Source organism: Salvelinus fontinalis, chromosome 1, assembly GCF_029448725.1.
Source record: "Salvelinus fontinalis isolate EN_2023a chromosome 1, ASM2944872v1, whole genome shotgun sequence".
Lineage (NCBI taxonomy): Eukaryota > Metazoa > Chordata > Actinopteri > Salmoniformes > Salmonidae > Salvelinus > Salvelinus fontinalis.
This window is the reverse complement of record NC_074665.1, coordinates 94,295,267-94,314,790: the sequence shown is the minus strand read 5'-3', so window position 1 is coordinate 94,314,790 and position 19,524 is coordinate 94,295,267. Positions and strand designations below refer to the sequence as shown.

General features: G+C 52.5%; 1 protein-coding gene across 1 annotated transcript in view; it reads right to left on the bottom strand.

Annotated features, from left to right (window-relative positions):
* Positions 1 to 9,798: 9,798 nt before the first annotated feature.
* jmjd1cb (jumonji domain containing 1Cb) overlaps positions 9,799 to 19,524 on the bottom strand; it is a 341,652-nt gene continuing 331,926 nt past the window's right edge. The window contains exon 29 of the mRNA XM_055936592.1: positions 9,799 to 12,198. Within this exon, the coding sequence (XP_055792567.1) occupies positions 12,115 to 12,198 (84 nt within the window). The 3' untranslated portion in view covers positions 9,799 to 12,114. The remainder of the gene's footprint in view (positions 12,199 to 19,524) is intronic.

The window sequence follows — 19,524 nt, the reverse complement described above, 5'->3', positions numbered from 1 at the left end:
GTTGTTGATTTGTGTAACAAACGACACAACATTTTCAGGTAACTTTTTTGTTCTGCTTGAGTTGCAGATTGTGATGTGGAATTGATTGTGTGTCTCTGGTGTAGCAGTGTGAATCCGGTGCATTCTGAAAAGTATTCAGACACGTTTACACATTTTGTTACGTTACAGCCTAATTCTAAAATGGATTCAATCTTTTCCCTCAATCTACAGACTACCCCAGTAAATGTTGTATTTTAGAAAATGTATAAAAAATAAACTGAAATATTCAGACCCTTTTACTCAGTACTCTGTTGAAGCACCTTTGGCAGCCTCGAGTCTTCTTGGGTATGACGCTACAAGCTTGGCACACCTGTATTTGGGGAGTTTCTCCCCGCGTATCGGATGGGGAGCGTCGCTGCACAGCTATTTTCAGGTCTCTCCTGAGATGTTCGATCAGGTTCAAGTCCGGGTTCTGGCTGGGCCACTCAAGGACATTCAGAGACTTGTCCAGAAGCCACTCCTGCGTTGTCTTGGCTGTGTGCTGAGGGTAATTGTCCTGTTGGAAGGTGAACCTTCGCCCCAGTCTGAGGTCCTGAGCGCTCTGGAGCAGGTTTTCATCAAGGATCTCTCTCTACTTTGCTCCATTCATCTTTCCCTCGATCCTGACTAGTCTCCCAGTCCCTGCTGAAAAACATCTCCACAGCATGATGCTGCCACCACGCTTCACCGTAGGGATGGTTCCAGATTTCCTCCAGACGTAACGCTTGGCATTCAGGCCAGAGAATCTTGTTTCTCATGGTCTGAGTCCTTTAGGTGCCTTTTGGCAAACTCCAAGGGGTCTGTCATGTGCCTTTTCCTGAGCAGTGGCTTCCGTCTGGCCACTCTACCATAAAGGCCTGCTTGGTGGAGTGCTGCAGAGATGGTTGTCCTTCTGGAAGGTTCTCCCATCTCCACTGAGGAACTCTGGAGCAGTGACCATCGGGTTCTTAGTCACCTCCCAGACTAAGGCCCTTCTCCCCCGATTGCTTAGTTTGGCCGGGCGGCCAGCTCTAGGAAGAGTCTTGGTGGTTCTAAACTTCTTCCATTTAAGAATGATGGAGGCCACTGTGTTCTTGGGGACCTTCAATGCTGCAGACATTTTTTGGTACCCTTCTCCAGATCTGTGCCTCGACACAATCCTGTCTCGGAGCTCTATGAACAATTCCTTCGACCCCATGGCTTGGTTTTTGCCAACTGTCAGACCTTATATAGACAGGTGTGTGCCTTTCCATGTCATGTCCAATCAACCACCGGTGGACTCCAATCAAGTTGTAGAAACATCAAGGAGGATCAATGGAAACAGGATGCACCTGAGTGTCATAGCAACGGGTCTGAATACTTATGTAAATACCGTATTTTGTTTTTAATACATTTGCAAAAATGTCTAAACCTGTTTTCACTTTGTCATGATGGGTATTGAGGAAAACCAATCCATTTCAGATGTAACGTAACAAAATGTGGTTAAAGTCACGGGGTCTGAATACTTTCCGAAGGCGCTGTATCTTCTATTCAATAGACACACTAACCAGAAGTAATCTCCTAGTGCCAGACGCGCCTGATATCAGTCATGATGTACGACTATATGTAACGACGGCTTAGTGAGGAGATACGGTATTATTCAGAGGGAACCAAATCCACCATGTTTTTTTTTACTTCATGTAATCAGGGTGCATCAGAATGATTTTGTATTTGTGATGTAAATCTCCCATCAGTGCTATCCAATCTCATGAACATGGTAACTTTGTTCTGGTGATGCATGAATTACGGTACTAGCTGTATCTATATGATTGGTAAGATATTAAAAATGACAAGATGTGTGGAATTTATTTCATGTGGTGAAACTATGATATACACTACACGACCAAAAGTATGTGGACACCTGCTCGTCCAACATCATGGGTATGGAGTTGGTCTGCCTTTTGCTGCAATAACAGCCTCCACTCTTCTGGGAAGGCTTTCCACTAGATGCGGGGGACTTGCTTCTCCTCAGCCACAGAGCATTAGTGAGGTCGGGAACTGGTGTTGGGCGATTAGGCCAGGGTCACAGTCGGCTTTCCAATTCATCCCAGAGGTGTTCGATGAGGTTGAGGTCAGGGCTCTGTGCATGGGGGCATTGTCTGGCTGGAACAGGAAAGGGCTTTCCACAAAACTGTTGCCACAAAGTTGGAAGAACAGACTGTCATAGCATTAAGATTTCCCTTCACTGGAACTAAGGGGCTCGGAACCATGAAAAACAGTCCCGGACCATTATTCCTCCTCCACCAAACTTTACAGTTGGCACTGTGCATTGGGGCAGGTGGCATTCGCCAAACCCAGATTCATCCATTGGTCTGCCAGATGGTGAAGCATGATTCATCGCTCCAGAGACCAATAGTGGTGATCTAACACTTGTGTGCCGCTGCTCTGCCATGGAAACCCATTTCATGAATCTCCCGCCTAACAGTTCTTGCGCTGACGTTGCTTCCAGAGGCAGTTTGGAACTCGGTAGTGAGTGGTGCAACTGAGGACAGACTATTTTTACGTGCTTCAGCGGTCCTGTTCTGTGCGGCCTATCACTAAGCCTTTTGCTGCTCCTTGACGTTTCAACTTCACAGTAACACTTACAGTTGACCAGGGCAGAAATTTGATAAACTGACTTGTTGGAAAGGTGGCATCCTATGACAGTGCCACGTTGAAAGTCACTGAGCTCTTAAGTAAGGCCCTTCTACTGCCAATGTCTGTCTATGGAGATTGCATGACTGTGTGCTTGATTTTATACACCTGTCAGCAACGGGTGTGGCTGAAATAGCTTTTGTATCTATAGTGTACCAAGAAAACAAGATCCAGACTCCATAGGAGAATTTTAATTGCATTTCCTTGCCTCCTTTTCAAACCACATTGGACGAGAAGGTCAAAGGGGAGGACTAAAGGAAATGGTATTGAGATCCTCCAATAGAGATAGGACTCACCTATATCTCTCTGTCTCGGTGTAGAGCTGCCTAATAGTGACATCTAGTGGTATTAAAAAGGTATTACATCTTGAAGGTGGGGGGACGACTCCCTCTAGTGGTGAGTAGAACAATACCATGTCAAATAACTCCCATTCAATGTTATTGAAATACACCTCAATCATGGAACGGGCTTCAATGGAAATTAAAAGTGGAAAATATTGATGAACGTGGCGCACGTTGCCGGAGGAGGAGATTAATAGTCTCTCATAGTTTTTGCAAAGGTGCTAGCCTCTGAACTCTCGCCAATATCTAGTCCCTCCTGACTGCTTTCCCTGTCCGGAACTTGAAGAGTGAATCCTTTTTCAAACACCTGAAACAGACTTTTCCTGCCAGGGGAAGCAACATCTGCCAGGTAGATCACGCCAGTTACTCAAGTGATGCACCCCTCCTAGGGACGGCACGGAAGAGCACCACTAAGCCAGTGACTCAAGTGATGCACCCCTCCTAGGGACGGCACGGAAGAGCACCACTAAGCCAGTGACTCAAGTGATGCACCCCTCCTAGGGACGGCACGGAAGAGCACCACTAAGCCACTGACTTCTAGGGACGGCACGAAAGAGGACCACTAAGCCAGTGACTCAAGTGATGCACCCCTCCTAGGGACGGCACGGAAGAACACCACTAAGCCACTGACTCCTAGGGACGGCACGGAAGAGCACCACTAAGCCAGTTACTCAAGTGATGCACCCCTCCTAGGGACGGCACGGAAGAACACCACTAAGCCACTGACTCCTAGGGACGGCACGGAAGAGCACCACTAAGCCAGTGACTCAAGTGATGCACCCCTCCTAGGGACGGCACGGAAGAGCACCACTAAGCCAGTGACTCAAGTGATGCACCCCTCCTAGGGACGGCACGGAAGAGCACCACTAAGCCAGTGACTCAAGTGATGCACCCCTCCTAGGGACGGCACGGAAGAACACCACTAAGCCACTGACTCCTAGGGACGGCACGGAAGAGCACCACTAAGCCAGTGACTCAAGTGATGCACCCCTCCTAGGGACGGAACGGAAGAGCACCACTAAGCTAGTGACTCAAGTGATGCACCCCTCCTAGGGACGGAACGGAAGAGCACCACTAAGCCAGTGACTCAAGTGATGCACCCCTCCTAGGGACGGAACGGAAGAGCACCACTAAGCCAGTTACTCAAGTGATGCACCCCTCCTAGGGACGGCACGGAAGAGCACCACTAAGCCAGTGACTCAAGTGATGCACCCCTCCTAGGGACGGAACGGAAGAGCACCACTAAGCCAGTTACTCAAGTGATGCACCCCTCCTAGGGACGGCACGGAAGAGCACCACTAAGCCAGTGACTCAAGTGATGCACCCCTCCTAGGGACGGAACGGAAGAGCACCACTAAGCCACTGACTCCTAGGGACGGCACGGAAGAGCACCACTAAGCCAGTTACTCAAGTGATGCACCCCTCCTAGGGACGGCACGGAAGAGCACCACTAAGCCAGTTACTCCTAGGGACGGCACGGAAGAGCACCACTAAGCCAGTGACTCCTAGGGACGGCACGGAAGAGCACCACTAAGCCAGTTACTCAAGTGATGCACCCCTCCTAGGGACGGCACGGAAGAGCACCACTAAGCCACTGACTCCTAGGGACGGCACGGAAGAGCACCACTAAGCCAGTTACTCAAGTGATGCACCCCTCCTAGGGACGGCACGAAAGAGCACCACTAAGCCACTGACTCCTAGGGACGGCACGGAAGAGCACCACTAAGCCAGTGACTCAGCCCCTGTAATAGGGTTAGAGGCAGAGAATCCCAGTGGAGAGAGGGGAACCGGCCAGGCGGAGACGACATGGCATGGGGGGGGTTCGTCGCACCAGTGTCGGAACCTTGAGGAACACCGAAACGTACAATTAATTTGTCAGAGGACAAACCATCCACAGAGACAAACCGATATCTTTCCGATAGATGAGATCTAAACCAGGCCAGAACTTGTCCGTGTAGACCAATTTGGGTTTCCAATCTCTCCAAAACAATGTGGTGGTCGATGGTATCAAAAGCAGCACTAATGTCTAGGAGCACGAGGACAGATGCAGAGCCTCGGTCTAGGAGCACGAGGACAGATACCTCGGTCTAGGAGCACGAGGACAGATGCCTCGGTCTAGGAGCACGAGGACAGATGCAGAGCCTCGGTCTAGGAGCACGAGGACAGATGCCTCGGTCTAGGAGCACGAGGACAGATGCAGAGCCTCGGTCTAGGAGCACGATGACAGATGCAGATGCCTCGGTCTAGGAGCACGAGGACAGATGCAGAGCCTCGGTCTAGGAGCACGAGGACAGATGCCTCGGTCTAGGAGCACGAGGACAGATGCCTCGGTCTAGGAGCACGAGGACAGATGCCTCGGTCTAGGAGCACGAGGACAGATGCCTCGGTCTAGGAGCACAAGGACAGATGCCTCGGTCTAGGAGCACGAGGACAGATGCAGAGCCTCGGTCTAGGAGCACGAGGACAGATGCAGAGCCTCGGTCTAGGAGCACGAGGACAGACGCCTCAGTCTAGGAGCACGAGGACAGATGCAGAGCCTCGGTCTAGGAGCACGAGGACAGATGCAGAGCCTCGGTCTAGGAGCACGAGGACAGACGCCTCAGTCTAGGAGCACGAGGACAGATGCAGAGCCTCGGTCTAGGAGCACGAGGACAGATGCCTCGGTCTAGGAGCACGAGGACAGACGCCTCGGTCTAGGAGCACGAGGACAGATGCAGAGCCTCGGTCTAGGAGCACGAGGACAGATGCAGAGCCTCGGTCTAGGAGCACGAGGACAGATGCAGAGCCTCGGTCTAGGAGCACGAGGACAGATGCAGAGCCTCGGTCTAGGAGCACGAGGACAGATGCAGAGCCTCGGTCTAGGAGCACGAGGACAGATGCAGAGCCTCGGTCTAGGAGCACGAGGACAGATGCAGAGCCTCGGTCTAGGAGCACGAGGACAGATGCCTCAGTCTAGGAGCACGAGGACAGATGCAGAGCCTCGGTCTAGGAGCACGAGGACAGATGCCTCAGTCTAGGAGCACGAGGACAGATGCAGAGCCTCGGTCTAGGAGCACGAGGACAGATGCAGAGCCTCGGTCTAGGAGCACGAGGACAGATGCAGAGCCTCGGTCTAGGAGCACGAGGACAGACGCCTCAGTCTAGGAGCACGAGGACAGATGCAGAGCCTCGGTCTAGGAGCACGAGGACAGATGCCTCGGTCTAGGAGCACGAGGACAGATGCCTCGGTCTAGGAGCACGAGGACAGATGCCTCGGTCTAGGAGCACGAGGACAGATGCCTCGGTCTAGGAGCACGAGGACAGATGCCTCGGTCTAGGAGCACAAGGACAGATGCCTCGGTCTAGGAGCACGAGGACAGATGCAGAGCCTCGGTCTAGGAGCACGAGGACAGATGCAGAGCCTCGGTCTAGGAGCACGAGGACAGACGCCTCAGTCTAGGAGCACGAGGACAGATGCAGAGCCTCGGTCTAGGAGCACGAGGACAGATGCAGAGCCTCGGTCTAGGAGCACGAGGACAGACGCCTCAGTCTAGGAGCACGAGGACAGATGCAGAGCCTCGGTCTAGGAGCACGAGGACAGATGCCTCGGTCTAGGAGCACGAGGACAGACGCCTCGGTCTAGGAGCACGAGGACAGATGCAGAGCCTCGGTCTAGGAGCACGAGGACAGATGCAGAGCCTCGGTCTAGGAGCACGAGGACAGATGCAGAGCCTCGGTCTAGGAGCACGAGGACAGATGCAGAGCCTCGGTCTAGGAGCACGAGGACAGATGCAGAGCCTCGGTCTAGGAGCACGAGGACAGATGCAGAGCCTCGGTCTAGGAGCACGAGGACAGATGCCTCAGTCTAGGAGCACGAGGACAGATGCAGAGCCTCGGTCTAGGAGCACGAGGACAGATGCCTCAGTCTAGGAGCACGAGGACAGATGCAGAGCCTCGGTCTAGGAGCACGAGGACAGATGCAGAGCCTCGGTCTAGGAGCACGAGGACAGATGCAGAGCCTCGGTCTAGGAGCACGAGGACAGACGCCTCAGTCTAGGAGCACGAGGACAGATGCAGAGCCTCGGTCTAGGAGCACGAGGACAGATGCAGAGCCTCGGTCTAGGAGCACGAGGACAGATGCCTCGGTCTAGGAGCACGAGGACAGACGCCTCGGTCTAGGAGCACGAGGACAGATGCAGAGCCTCGGTCTAGGAGCACGAGGACAGATGCAGAGCCTCGGTCTAGGAGCACGAGGACAGATGCAGAGCCTCGGTCTAGGAGCACGAGGACAGATGCCTCAGTCTAGGAGCACGAGGACAGACGCAGAGCCTCGGTCTAGGAGCACGAGGACAGACGCAGAGCCTCGGTCTAGGAGCACGAGGACAGATGCCTCAGTCTAGGAGCACGAGGACAGATGCAGAGCCTCGGTCTAGGAGCACGAGGACAGATGCAGAGCCTCGGTCTAGGAGCACGAGGACAGATGCAGAGCCTCGGTCTAGGAGCACGAGGACAGATGCAGAGCCTCGGTCTAGGAGCACGAGGACAGACGCCTCAGTCTAGGAGCACGAGGACAGACGCCTCAGTCTAGGAGCACGAGGACAGATGCAGAGCCTCGGTCTAGGAGCACGAGGACAGACGCCTCGGTCTAGGAGCACGAGGACAGATGCAGAGCCTCGGTCTAGGAGCACGAGGACAGATGCAGAGCCTCGGTCTAGGAGCACGAGGACAGATGCAGAGCCTCGGTCTAGGAGCACGAGGACAGATGCAGAGCCTCGGTCTAGGAGCACGAGGACAGATGCAGAGCCTCGGTCTAGGAGCACGAGGACAGATGCAGAGCCTCGGTCTAGGAGCACGAGGACAGATGCAGAGCCTCGGTCTAGGAGCACGAGGACAGATGCAGAGCCTCGGTCTAGGAGCACGAGGACAGATGCCTCAGTCTAGGAGCACGAGGACAGATGCAGAGCCTCGGTCTAGGAGCACGAGGACAGATGCCTCAGTCTAGGAGCACGAGGACAGATGCAGAGCCTCGGTCTAGGAGCACGAGGACAGATGCAGAGCCTCGGTCTAGGAGCACGAGGACAGATGCAGAGCCTCGGTCTAGGAGCACGAGGACAGACGCCTCAGTCTAGGAGCACGAGGACAGATGCAGAGCCTCGGTCTAGGAGCACGAGGACAGATGCAGAGCCTCGGTCTAGGAGCACGAGGACAGATGCCTCGGTCTAGGAGCACGAGGACAGACGCCTCGGTCTAGGAGCACGAGGACAGATGCAGAGCCTCGGTCTAGGAGCACGAGGACAGATGCAGAGCCTCGGTCTAGGAGCACGAGGACAGATGCAGAGCCTCGGTCTAGGAGCACGAGGACAGATGCCTCAGTCTAGGAGCACGAGGACAGACGCAGAGCCTCGGTCTAGGAGCACGAGGACAGACGCAGAGCCTCGGTCTAGGAGCACGAGGACAGATGCCTCAGTCTAGGAGCACGAGGACAGATGCAGAGCCTCGGTCTAGGAGCACGAGGACAGATGCAGAGCCTCGGTCTAGGAGCACGAGGACAGATGCAGAGCCTCGGTCTAGGAGCACGAGGACAGATGCAGAGCCTCGGTCTAGGAGCACGAGGACAGACGCCTCGGTCTAGGAGCACGAGGACAGACGCCTCGGTCTAGGAGCACGAGGACAGACGCCTCGGTCTAGGAGCACGAGGACAGACGCCTCGGTCTAGGAGCACGAGGACAGACGCCTCGGTCTAGGAGCACGAGGACAGACGCCTCGGTCTAGGAGCACGAGGACAGATGCAGAGCCTCGGTCTAGGAGCACGAGGACAGATGCAGAGCCTCGGTCTAGGAGCACGAGGACAGATGCAGAGCCTCGGTCTAGGAGCACGAGGACAGATGCCTCGGTCTAGGAGCACGAGGACAGACGCCTCGGTCTAGGAGCACGAGGACAGATGCAGAGCCTCGGTCTAGGAGCACGAGGACAGATGCAGAGCCTCGGTCTAGGAGCACGAGGACAGATGCAGAGCCTCGGTCTAGGAGCACGAGGACAGACGCAGAGCCTCGGTCTAGGAGCACGAGGACAGATGCCTCGGTCTAGGAGCACGAGGACAGACGCAGAGCCTCAGTCTAGGAGCACGAGGACAGATGCCTCGGTCTAGGAGCACAAGGACAGATGCCTCGGTCTAGGAGCACGAGGACAGATGCAGAGCCTCGGTCTAGGAGCACGAGGACAGATGCCTCGGTCTAGGAGCACGAGGACAGATGCAGAGCCTCAGTCTAGGAGCACGAGGACAGATGCCTCGGTCTAGGAGCACGAGGACAGATGCAGAGCCTCGGTCTAGGAGCACGAGGACAGATGCAGAGCCTCGGTCTAGGAGCACGAGAACAGATGCCTCGGTCTAGGAGCACGAGGACAGATGCAGAGCCTCAGTCTAGGAGCACGAGGACAGATGCGGAGCACGAGGACAGATGCAGAGCCTCGGTCTAGGAGCACGAGGACAGATGCAGAGCCTCGGTCTAGGAGCACGAGAACAGATGCAGAGCCTCGGTCTAGGAGCACGAGGACAGATGCAGAGCCTCGGTCTAGGAGCACGAGGACAGACGCCATTTATTATTATTCTGACATTTCACATTCTAAAATAGTGTTGATCCTGACTTAAGACGGGGATTTGTTACTAGGATTAAATGTCAGGAACTGAGTTTAAATGTATTTGGCTAAGCTGTATGTAAACTTCTGACTTCACCTGTAAATGGACTGTTTTGAATCCCATTTTGACATTCCCCAGTTTGGGAATCTCTGCATTAAGACACAGACATACTTTGATGAATCCATTTTAATGGAAAATGTAAAACCCTTTTGAACTTCAATGTACAAAGCATGTAACACTTTTAAAATTACAAATTGAAGCAAGCCATGTTTTTAAAAAATACATCAGTGAATGTATATATGTATATATTTACACTTCAAAATTTCAATAAATTATTTTTTGTGTGTAAATGTCTCCATTTTACAGTGAATACTTCTAATATGCTGAAGTGTATTATTCATTTAGTCTTTTTTTTTTTTTTACATAATACAACTTTACACGGTTTTATACAACACAATAGTTTGGCAGTTGATTTTAAAAAGATATGGCATGAGGACGAATTCAGCAGCGACTCCCAGAGTTCTGGGCGCCAGCTGAAGTCCGTTTCCTCTCGCGACTCCCAGAGTTCTGGGCGCCAGCTGAAGTCCGTTTCCTCTCGCGACTCCCAGAGTTCTGGGCGCCAGCTGAAGTCCGTTTCCTCTCGCGACTCCCAGAGTTCTGGGCGCCAGCTGAAGTCCGTTTCCTCTCGCGACTCCCAGAGTTCTGGGCGCCAGCTGAAGTCCGTTTCCTCTCGCGACTCCCAGAGTTCTGGGCGACAGCTGAAGTCCGTTTCCTCTCACAGTAACCGTCTCAACGTAGGAAACGGCATCCGTCTAACTGTACAAGACACATTTACATTTCATCTAGCGTCACATTTACAACTCCTATTAAATAAATACAGCATCTTCACACAAACAATATACAGGTTGAAAGACAATAACGAAACTAAACAAACAAAAGGAACAGAGAACAGAATGTTCTAGAACAGAGAACAGAAGGTTCCAGAACAGCGAACAGAAGGTTCCAGAACAGAGAACAGAAGGTTCCAGAACACAGGACAGAAGGTTCCAGAACACAGGACAGAAGGTTCCAGAACAGAGAACAGAAGGTTCCAGAACAGAGAACAGAAGGTTCCAGAACAGAGAACAGAAGGTTCCAGAACAGAGAACAGAAGGTTCCAGAACAGAGAACAGAAGGTTCCAGAACACAGGACAGAAGGTTCCAGAACAGAAAACAGAAGGTTCCAGAACAGAAAACAGAAGGTTCCAGAACAGAGAACAGAAGGTTCCAGAACAGAGAACAGAAGGTTCCAGAACAGAGAACAGAAGGTTCCAGAACAGAGAACAGAAGGTTCCAGAACAGAGAACAGAAGGTTCCAGAACAGAGAACAGAAGGTTCCAGAACAGAGAACAGAAGGTTCCAGAACAGAGAACAGAAGGTTCCAGAACAGCAGTCAGCACTAAGACCAGATAGTTCTCCTGATGCTGTGGTCAGTATCCTGATGCTGTGGACAGTATCCTGATGCTGTGGTAGTGATGCTGCTGTGGACAGTATCCTGATGCTGTGGTAGTGATGCTGCTGTGGTCAGTATCCTGATGCTGTGGTAGTGATGCTGCTGTGGTCAGTATCCTGATGCTGTGGTAGTGATGCTGCTGTGGTCAGTATCCTGATGCTGTGGACACTATCCTGATGCTGTGGTAGTGATGCTGCTGTGGACAGTATCCTGATGCTGTGGTAGTGATGCTGCTGTGGTCAGTATCCTGATGCTGTGGTAGTGATGCTGCTGTGGACAGTATCCTGATGCTGTGGTAGTGATGCTGCTGTGGTCAGTATACTGATGCTGTGGTAGTGATGCTGCTGTGGTCAGTATCCTGATGCTGTGGTAGTGATGCTGCTGTGGACAGTATCCTGATGCTGTGGTAGTGATGCTGCTGTGGACAGTATCCTGATGCTGTGGTAGTGATGCTGCTGTGGACAGTATCCTGATGCTGTGGTAGTGATGATGCTGTGGTCAGTATCCTGATGCTGTGGTAGTGATGCTGCTGTGGACAGTATCCTGATGCTGTGGTAGTGATGCTGCTGTGGTCAGTATCCTGATGCTGTGGTAGTGATGCTGCTGTGGACAGTATCCTGATGCTGTGGTAGTGATGCTGCTGTGGACACTATCCTGATGCTGTGGTAGTGATGATGCTGTGGTAGTGATGATGCTGTGGTCAGTATCCTGATGCTGTGGTAGTGATGCTGCTGTGGACAGTATCCCGATGCTGTGGTAGTGATGCTGGTCAGTAACATGTAGTTTTAGTGTGTTCTGCTGGACACTAGGTTGACGGTGCTGTTGTGGTTAGTTTCAGTGTGTATATATCTGTTCTAGGCTGAAGGAATACGTCTCAGAGAGGGAGGCGCCAGAGAGGGAGGCGCCAGAGAGGGAGGCGCCAGAGAGGGAGGCGCCAGAGAGGGAGGCGCCAGAGAGGGAGGCGCCAGAGAGGGAGGCGCCAGGGGGACTACGGGTCAGGAGTTCTCTTCCTCCTCCTGGTTGTACCTCCTCAGCGACGTCAATGCATCCTTCACAGAGTGGAACAAGATGTTCTTTACCTGGGGAGAGGACAGAGAGGAGAGGTTAAAGAGGAGGGAGAGACAGAGAGGAGAGGTTAAAGAGGAGGGAGAGAGGAGAGGTTAAAGAGGAGGGAGAGACAGAGAGGAGAGGTTAAAGAGGAGGGAGAGACAGAGAGGAGAGGTTAAAGAGGAGGGAGAGAGAGAGGAGAGGTTAAAGAGGAGGGAGAGACAGAGAGGAGAGGTTAAAGAGGAGGGAGAGAGGAGAGGTTAAAGAGGAGGGAGAGACAGAGAGGAGAGGTTAAAGAGGAGGGAGCGACAGAGAGGAGAGGTTAAAGAGGAGGCAGAGACAGAGAGGAGAGGTTAAAGAGGAGGGAGAGAGGAGAGGTTAAAGAGGGGGAGAGACAGAGAGGAGAGGTTAAAGAGGGGGAGAGACAGAGAGGAGAGGTTAAAGAGGAGGGAGAGACAGAGAGGAGAGGTTAAAGAGGAGGGAGAGAGGAGAGGTTAAAGAGGAGGGAGAAAACAGAGAGGAGAGATTAAAGAGGAGGGAGAGAGGACAGAGAGGAGAGGTTAAAGAGGAGGGAGAGACAGAGGAAAGACGGGAGAGAGCGGAGAGACAGAGAGGAGAGGTTAGAGGAGAGAGGAGAGGTTAAAGAGGAGGGAGAGAGGAGAGGTTAAAGAGGAGAGAGAGAGGAGAGGTTATAGAGGAGGGAGAGGGCAGAGAGGAGAGGTTAAAGAGGAGGGAGAGGGAGAGAGGAGAGGTTAAAGAGGAGGGAGAGAGGAGAGGTTAAAGAGGAGGGAGAAAACAGAGAGGAGAGATTAAACAGGAGACAGAGGAAAGACGGGAGAGAGCGGAGAGACAGGCTAATGTGATGAACGACAACCAGCCTCATCTAGACAGAAGGATTCACCTCAGACTAATGTGACATTACTTGGGAGAGAGAGACGGAGAGACGGAGAGAGAGACAGACAGACAGACGATGAGATACTTAAATATATATACACCTTTATTGGCCCAATAGTTAAAGTTGCACTTTGCAGAAATCACATTTCCTGGTTGCTAAAACTAATAGTTTGCGACAAAATAAGATAGTATAGTGTAGAGAATTGTACCATCTAAACCGCTGTGAAATATATTTTCCACAACCAAAAATATTGGGTAACACTTTACTTGACACCCAGCGTCATAACCTGTTATATATATATCCCATATATTTACACCTGCTGTGACATATGGCTGGTTATGACACCTACCAAGACCCCTGTACCGGTCCACTGTACCCCTGTCCTGGTCCCCTGTACCCCTGTCCTGGTCCACTGTACCCCTCCCCTGGTCCCCTGTACCCCTGTCCTGGTCCCGGTCCCCTGTACCCCTGTCCTGGTCCCCTGTACCCCTGTCCTGGTCCACTGTACCCCTCCCCTGGTCCCCTGTACCCCTGTCCTGGTCCCGGTCCCCTGTACCCCTGTACCGGTCCCCTGTACCCCTGTCCTGGTCCACTGTACCCCTGTACCGGTCCACTGTACCCCTCCCCTGGTCCACTGTACCCCTGTCCTGGTCCACTGTACCCCTCCCCTGGTCCACTGTACCCCTGTCCTGGTCCACTGCACCCCTGTCCTGGTCCACTGCACCCCTGTACCGGTCCCCTGTACCCCTGTCCTGGTCCCCTGTACCCCTCCCCTGGTCCCCTGTACCCCTGTCCTGGTCCCCTGTACCCCTGTCCTGGTCCACTGCACCCCTGTCCTGGTCCACTGCACCCCTGTCCTGGTCCACTGCACCCCTGTACCGGTCCCCTGTACCCCTGTCCTGGTCCCCTGTACCCCTCCCCTGGTCCCCTGTACCCCTGTCCTGGTCCACTGTACCCCTCCCCTGGTCCCCTGTACCCCTCCCCTGTACCCCTGTCCTGGTCTACTGGTCCCGGTCCCCTGCACCCCTGTCCTGGTCCCCTGGTCCCGGTCCCCTGTACCCCTGTCCTGGTCCCCTGTACCCCTGTCCTGGTCCCCTGTACCCCTGTCCTGGTCCCGGTCCCCTGTACCCCTCCCCTGGTCCCCTGTACCCCTCCCCTGGTCCACTGTACCCCTCCCCTGGTCCCCTGTACCCCTCCCCTGGTCCCCTGTACCCCTGGTCCCGGTCCCCTGTACCCCTGTCCTGATCCCCTGTACCCCTGTCCTGGTCCCCTGTACCCCTGTCCTGGTCCCCTGTACCCCTGTCCTGGTCCCCTGTACCCCTGTCCTGGTCCACTGCACCCCTGTCCTGGTCCACTGCACCCCTGTACCGGTCCCCTGTACCCCTGTCCTGGTCCCCTGTACCCCTCCCCTGGTCCCCTGTACCCCTGTCCTGGTCCCCTGTACCCCTGTCCTGGTCCACTGCACCCCTGTCCTGGTCCACTGCACCCCTGTACCGGTCCCCTGTACCCCTGTCCTGGTCCCCTGTACCCCTCCCCTGGTCCCCTGTACCCCTGTCCTGGTCCACTGTACCCCTCCCCTGGTCCCCTGTACCCCTCCCCTGTACCCCTGTCCTGGTCTACTGGTCCCGGTCCCCTGCACCCCTGTCCTGGTCCCCTGGTCCCGGTCCCCTGTACCCCTGTCCTGGTCCCCTGTACCCCTGTCCTGGTCCCCTGTACCCCTGTCCTGGTCCCGGTCCCCTGTACCCCTCCCCTGGTCCCCTGTACCCCTCCCCTGGTCCCCTGTACCCCTCCCCTGGTCCCCTGTACCCCTCCCCTGGTCCCGGTCCCCTGTACCCCTCCCCTGGTCCCCTGTACCCCTGTCCTGGTCCCCTGTACCCCTGTCCTGGTCCCCTGTACCCCTCCCCTGGTCCCCTGTACCCCTGTCCTGGTCCACTGTACCCCTCCCCTGGTCCCCTGTACCCCTCCCCTGGTCCCCTGTACCCCTCCCCTGGTCCCCTGTACCCCTGTCCTGGTCCCGGTCCCCTGTACCCCTGTCCTGGTCCCCTGTACCCCTCCCCTGGTCCCCTGTACCCCTGTCCTGGTCCACTGTACCCCTCCCCTGGTCCCCTGTACCCCTCCCCTGTACCCCTGTCCTGGTCTACTGGTCCCGGTCCCCTGCACCCCTGTCCTGGTCCCCTGGTCCCGGTCCCCTGTACCCCTGTCCTGGTCCCCTGTACCCCTGTCCTGGTCCCCTGTACCCCTCCCCTGGTCCCCTGTACCCCTCCCCTGGTCCCCTGTACCCCTCCCCTGTACCCCTCCCCTGGTCCCCTGTACCCCTGTCCTGGTCCCGGTCCCCTGTACCCCTGTCCTGGTCCCCTGTACCCCTCCCCTGGTCCCCTGTACCCCTGTACCCCTCCCCTGGTCCCCTGTACCCCTCCCCTGTACCCCTGTACCCCTGTCCTGGTCCCCTGGTCCTGGTCCCCTGTACCCCTCCCCTGTACCCCTGTCCTGGTCCACTGTACCCCTGTCCTGGTCCACTGTACCCCTGTCCTGGTCCACTGTACCCCTGTCCTGGTCCACTGTACCCCTGTCCTGGTCCACTGTACCCCTGTCCTGGTCCACTGTACCCCTGTCCTGGTCCCCTGTACCCCTGTCCTGGTCCACTGTACCCCTGTCCTGGTCCCCTGTACCCCTGTCTACAAAGTCCCCCAGACGGTTCACCAGACCCCCATATAAAAGCCACCAATACAGAATGAAGGTTCTCTGATGAACTGACTGAAATCAGAAGGAAACGGAATTCCGTGTGGGCTAAAGCAAGACGGTCTAATTCAGCTGATGATCGGATGGCTTTTAACACCGCCTTCTGAATCAGGGTGAGACTTTACCTGAAATCAGGCTACTGTCTTCTGAATCAGGGTGAGACTATGACCTGAAATCAGACTACTGCCTTCTGAATCAGGGTGAGTCTATGACCTGAAATCAGACTACTGCCTTCTGAATCAGGGTGAGTCTATGACCTGAAATCAGACTACTGCCTTCTGAATCAGGGTGAGTCTATGACCTGAAATCAGACTACTGCCTTCTGAATCAGGGTGAGTCTATGACCTGAAATCAGACTACTGCCTTCTGAATCAGGGTGAGTCTATGACCTGAAATCAGACTACTGCCTTCTGAATCAGGGTGAGTCTATGACCTGAAATCAGACTACTGCCTTCTGAATCAGGGTGAGTCTATGACCTGAAATCAGACTACTGCCTTCTGAATCAGGGTGAGTCTATGACCTGAAATCAGACTACTGCCTTCTGAATCAGGGTGAGACTATGACCTGAAATCAGACTACTGCCTTCTGAATCAGGGTGAGTCTATGACCTGAAATCAGACTACTGCCTTCTGAATCAGGGTGAGACTATGACCTGAAATCAGACTACTGCCTTCTGAATCAGGGTGAGTCTATGACCTGAAATCAGACTACTGCCTTCTGAATCAGGGTGAGTCTATGACCTGAAATCAGACTACTGTCTTCTGAATCAGGGTGTAACACAACAAAAGTTGGAAAAGTCAAGGGGTGTGAACACTTTCTGAAGGCTCTGTATGTAGACAGAGACAGACAGGATGAAGAGAACATTACATTCTGAAGGCCCTGTATGTAGACAGAGACAGACAGGATGTAGAGAACATTACATCTGAAGGCTCTGTATGTAAACAGAGACAGACAGGATGTAGAGAACATTACATCTGAAGGCCCTGTATGTAGACAGAGACAGACAGGATGTAGAGAACATTACATCTGAAGGCCCTGTATGTAGACAGAGACAGACAGGATGTAGAGAACATTACATCTGAAGGCCCTGTATGTAGACAGAGACAGACAGGATGTAGAGAACATTACATCTGAAGGCCCTGTATGTAGACAGACAGGATGTAGAGAACATTACATCTGAAGGCCCTGTATGTAGACAGAGACAGACAGGATGTAGAGAACATTACATCTGAAGGCTCTGTATGTAAACAGAGACAGACAGGATGTAGAGAACATTACATCTGAAGGCCCTGTATGTAGACAGAGACAGACAGGATGTAGAGAACATTACATCTGAAGGCCCTGTATGTAGACAGAGACAGACAGGATGTAGAGAACATTACATCTGAAGGCCCTGTATGTAGACAGAGACAGACAGGATGTAGAGAACATTACATCTGAAGGCTCTGTATGTAGACAGAGACAGACAGGATGTAGAGAACATTACATCTGAAGGCCCTGTATGTAGACAGAGACAGACAGGATGTAGAGAACATTACATCTGAAGGCTCTGTATGTAGACAGAGACAGACAGGATGTAGAGAACATTACATCTGAAGGCCCTGTATGTAGACAGAGACAGACAGGATGTAGAGAACATTACATCTGAAGGCCCTGTATGTAGACAGAGACAGACAGGATGTAGAGAACATTACATCTGAAGGCCCTGTATGTAGACAGAGACAGACAGGATGTAGAGAACATTACATCTGAAGGCCCTGTATGTAGACAGACAGGATGTAGAGAACATTACATCTGAAGGCTCTGTATGTAGACAGAGACAGACAGGATGTAGAGAACATTACATCTGAAGGCCCTGTATGTAGACAGACAGGATGTAGAGAACATTACATCTGAAGGCTCTGTATGTAGACAGAGACAGACAGGATGTAGAGAACATTACATCTGAAGGCTCTGTATGTAGACAGAGACAGACAGGATGTAGAGAACATTACATCTGAAGGCTCTGTATGTAGACAGAGACAGACAGGATGTAGAGAACATTACATCTGAAGGCTCTGTATGTAGACAGAGACAGACAGGATGTAGAGAACATTACATCTGAAGGCCCTGTATGTAGACAGAGACAGACAGGATGTAGAGAACATTACATCTGAAGGCTCTGTATGTAGACAGAGACAGACAGGATGTAGAGAACATTACATCTGAAGGCTCTGTATGTAGACAGAGACAGACAGGATGAAGAGAACATTACATCTGAAGGCCCTGTATGTAGACAGAGACAGACAGGATGTAGAGAACATTACATCTGAAGGCTCTGTATGTAAACAGAGACAGACAGGATGTAGAGAACATTACATCTGAAGGCCCTGTATGTAGACAGAGACAGACAGGATGAAGAGAACATTACATCTGAAGGCCCTGTATGTAAACAGAGACAGACAGGATGTAGAGAACATTACATCTGAAGGCTCTGTATGTAAACAGAGACAGACAGGATGTAGAGAACATTACATCTGAAGGCTCTGTATGTAGACAGAGACAGACAGGATGTAGAGAACATTACATCTGAAGGCTCTGTATGTAGACAGAGACAGACAGGATGTAGAGAACATTACATCTGAAGGCCCTGTATGTAGACAGAGACAGACAGGATGTAGAGAACATTACATCTGAAGGCCCTGTATGTAAACAGAGACAGACAGGATGTAGAGAACATTACATCTGAAGGCCCTGTATGTAGACAGAGACAGACAGGATGTAGAGAACATTACATCTGAAGGCTCTGTATGTAAACAGAGACAGACAGGATGTAGAGAACATTACATCTGAAGGCCCTGTATGTAGACAGAGACAGACAGGATGTAGAGAACATTACATCTGAAGGCCCTGTATGTAAACAGAGACAGACAGGATGTAGAGAACATTACATCTGAAGGCTCTGTATGTAAACAGAGACAGACAGGATGTAGAGAACATTACATCTGAAGGCCCTGTATGTAAACAGAGACAGACAGGATGTAGAGAACATTACATCTGAAGGCCCTGTATGTAAACAGAGACAGACAGGATGTAGAGAACATTACATCTGAAGGCTCTGTATGTAAACAGAGACAGACAGGATGTAGAGAACATTACATCTGAAGGCTCTGTATGTAGACAGAGACAGACAGGATGTAGAGAACATTACATCTGAAGGCCCTGTATGTAAACAGAGACAGACAGGATGTAGAGAACATTACATCTGAAGGCTCTGTATGTAGACAGAGACAGACAGGATGTAGAGAACATTACATCTGAAGGCCCTGTATGTAAACAGAGACAGACAGGATGTAGAGAACATTACATCTGAAGGCCCTGTATGTAAACAGAGACAGACAGGATGTAGAGAACATTACATCTGAAGGCCCTGTATGTAGACAGACAGGATGTAGAGAACATTACATCTGAAGGCCCTGTATGTAGACAGAGACAGACAGGATGTAGAGAACATTACATCTGAAGGCTCTGTATGTAAACAGACAGGATGTAGAGAACATTACATCTGAAGGCCCTGTATGTAGACAGAGACAGACAGGATGAAGAGAACATTACATCTGAAGGCCCTGTATGTAGACAGAGACAGACAGGATGTAGAGAACATTACATCTGAAGGCCCTGTATGTAAACAGACAGGATGTAGAGAACATTACATCTGAAGGCCCTGTATGTAGACAGAGACAG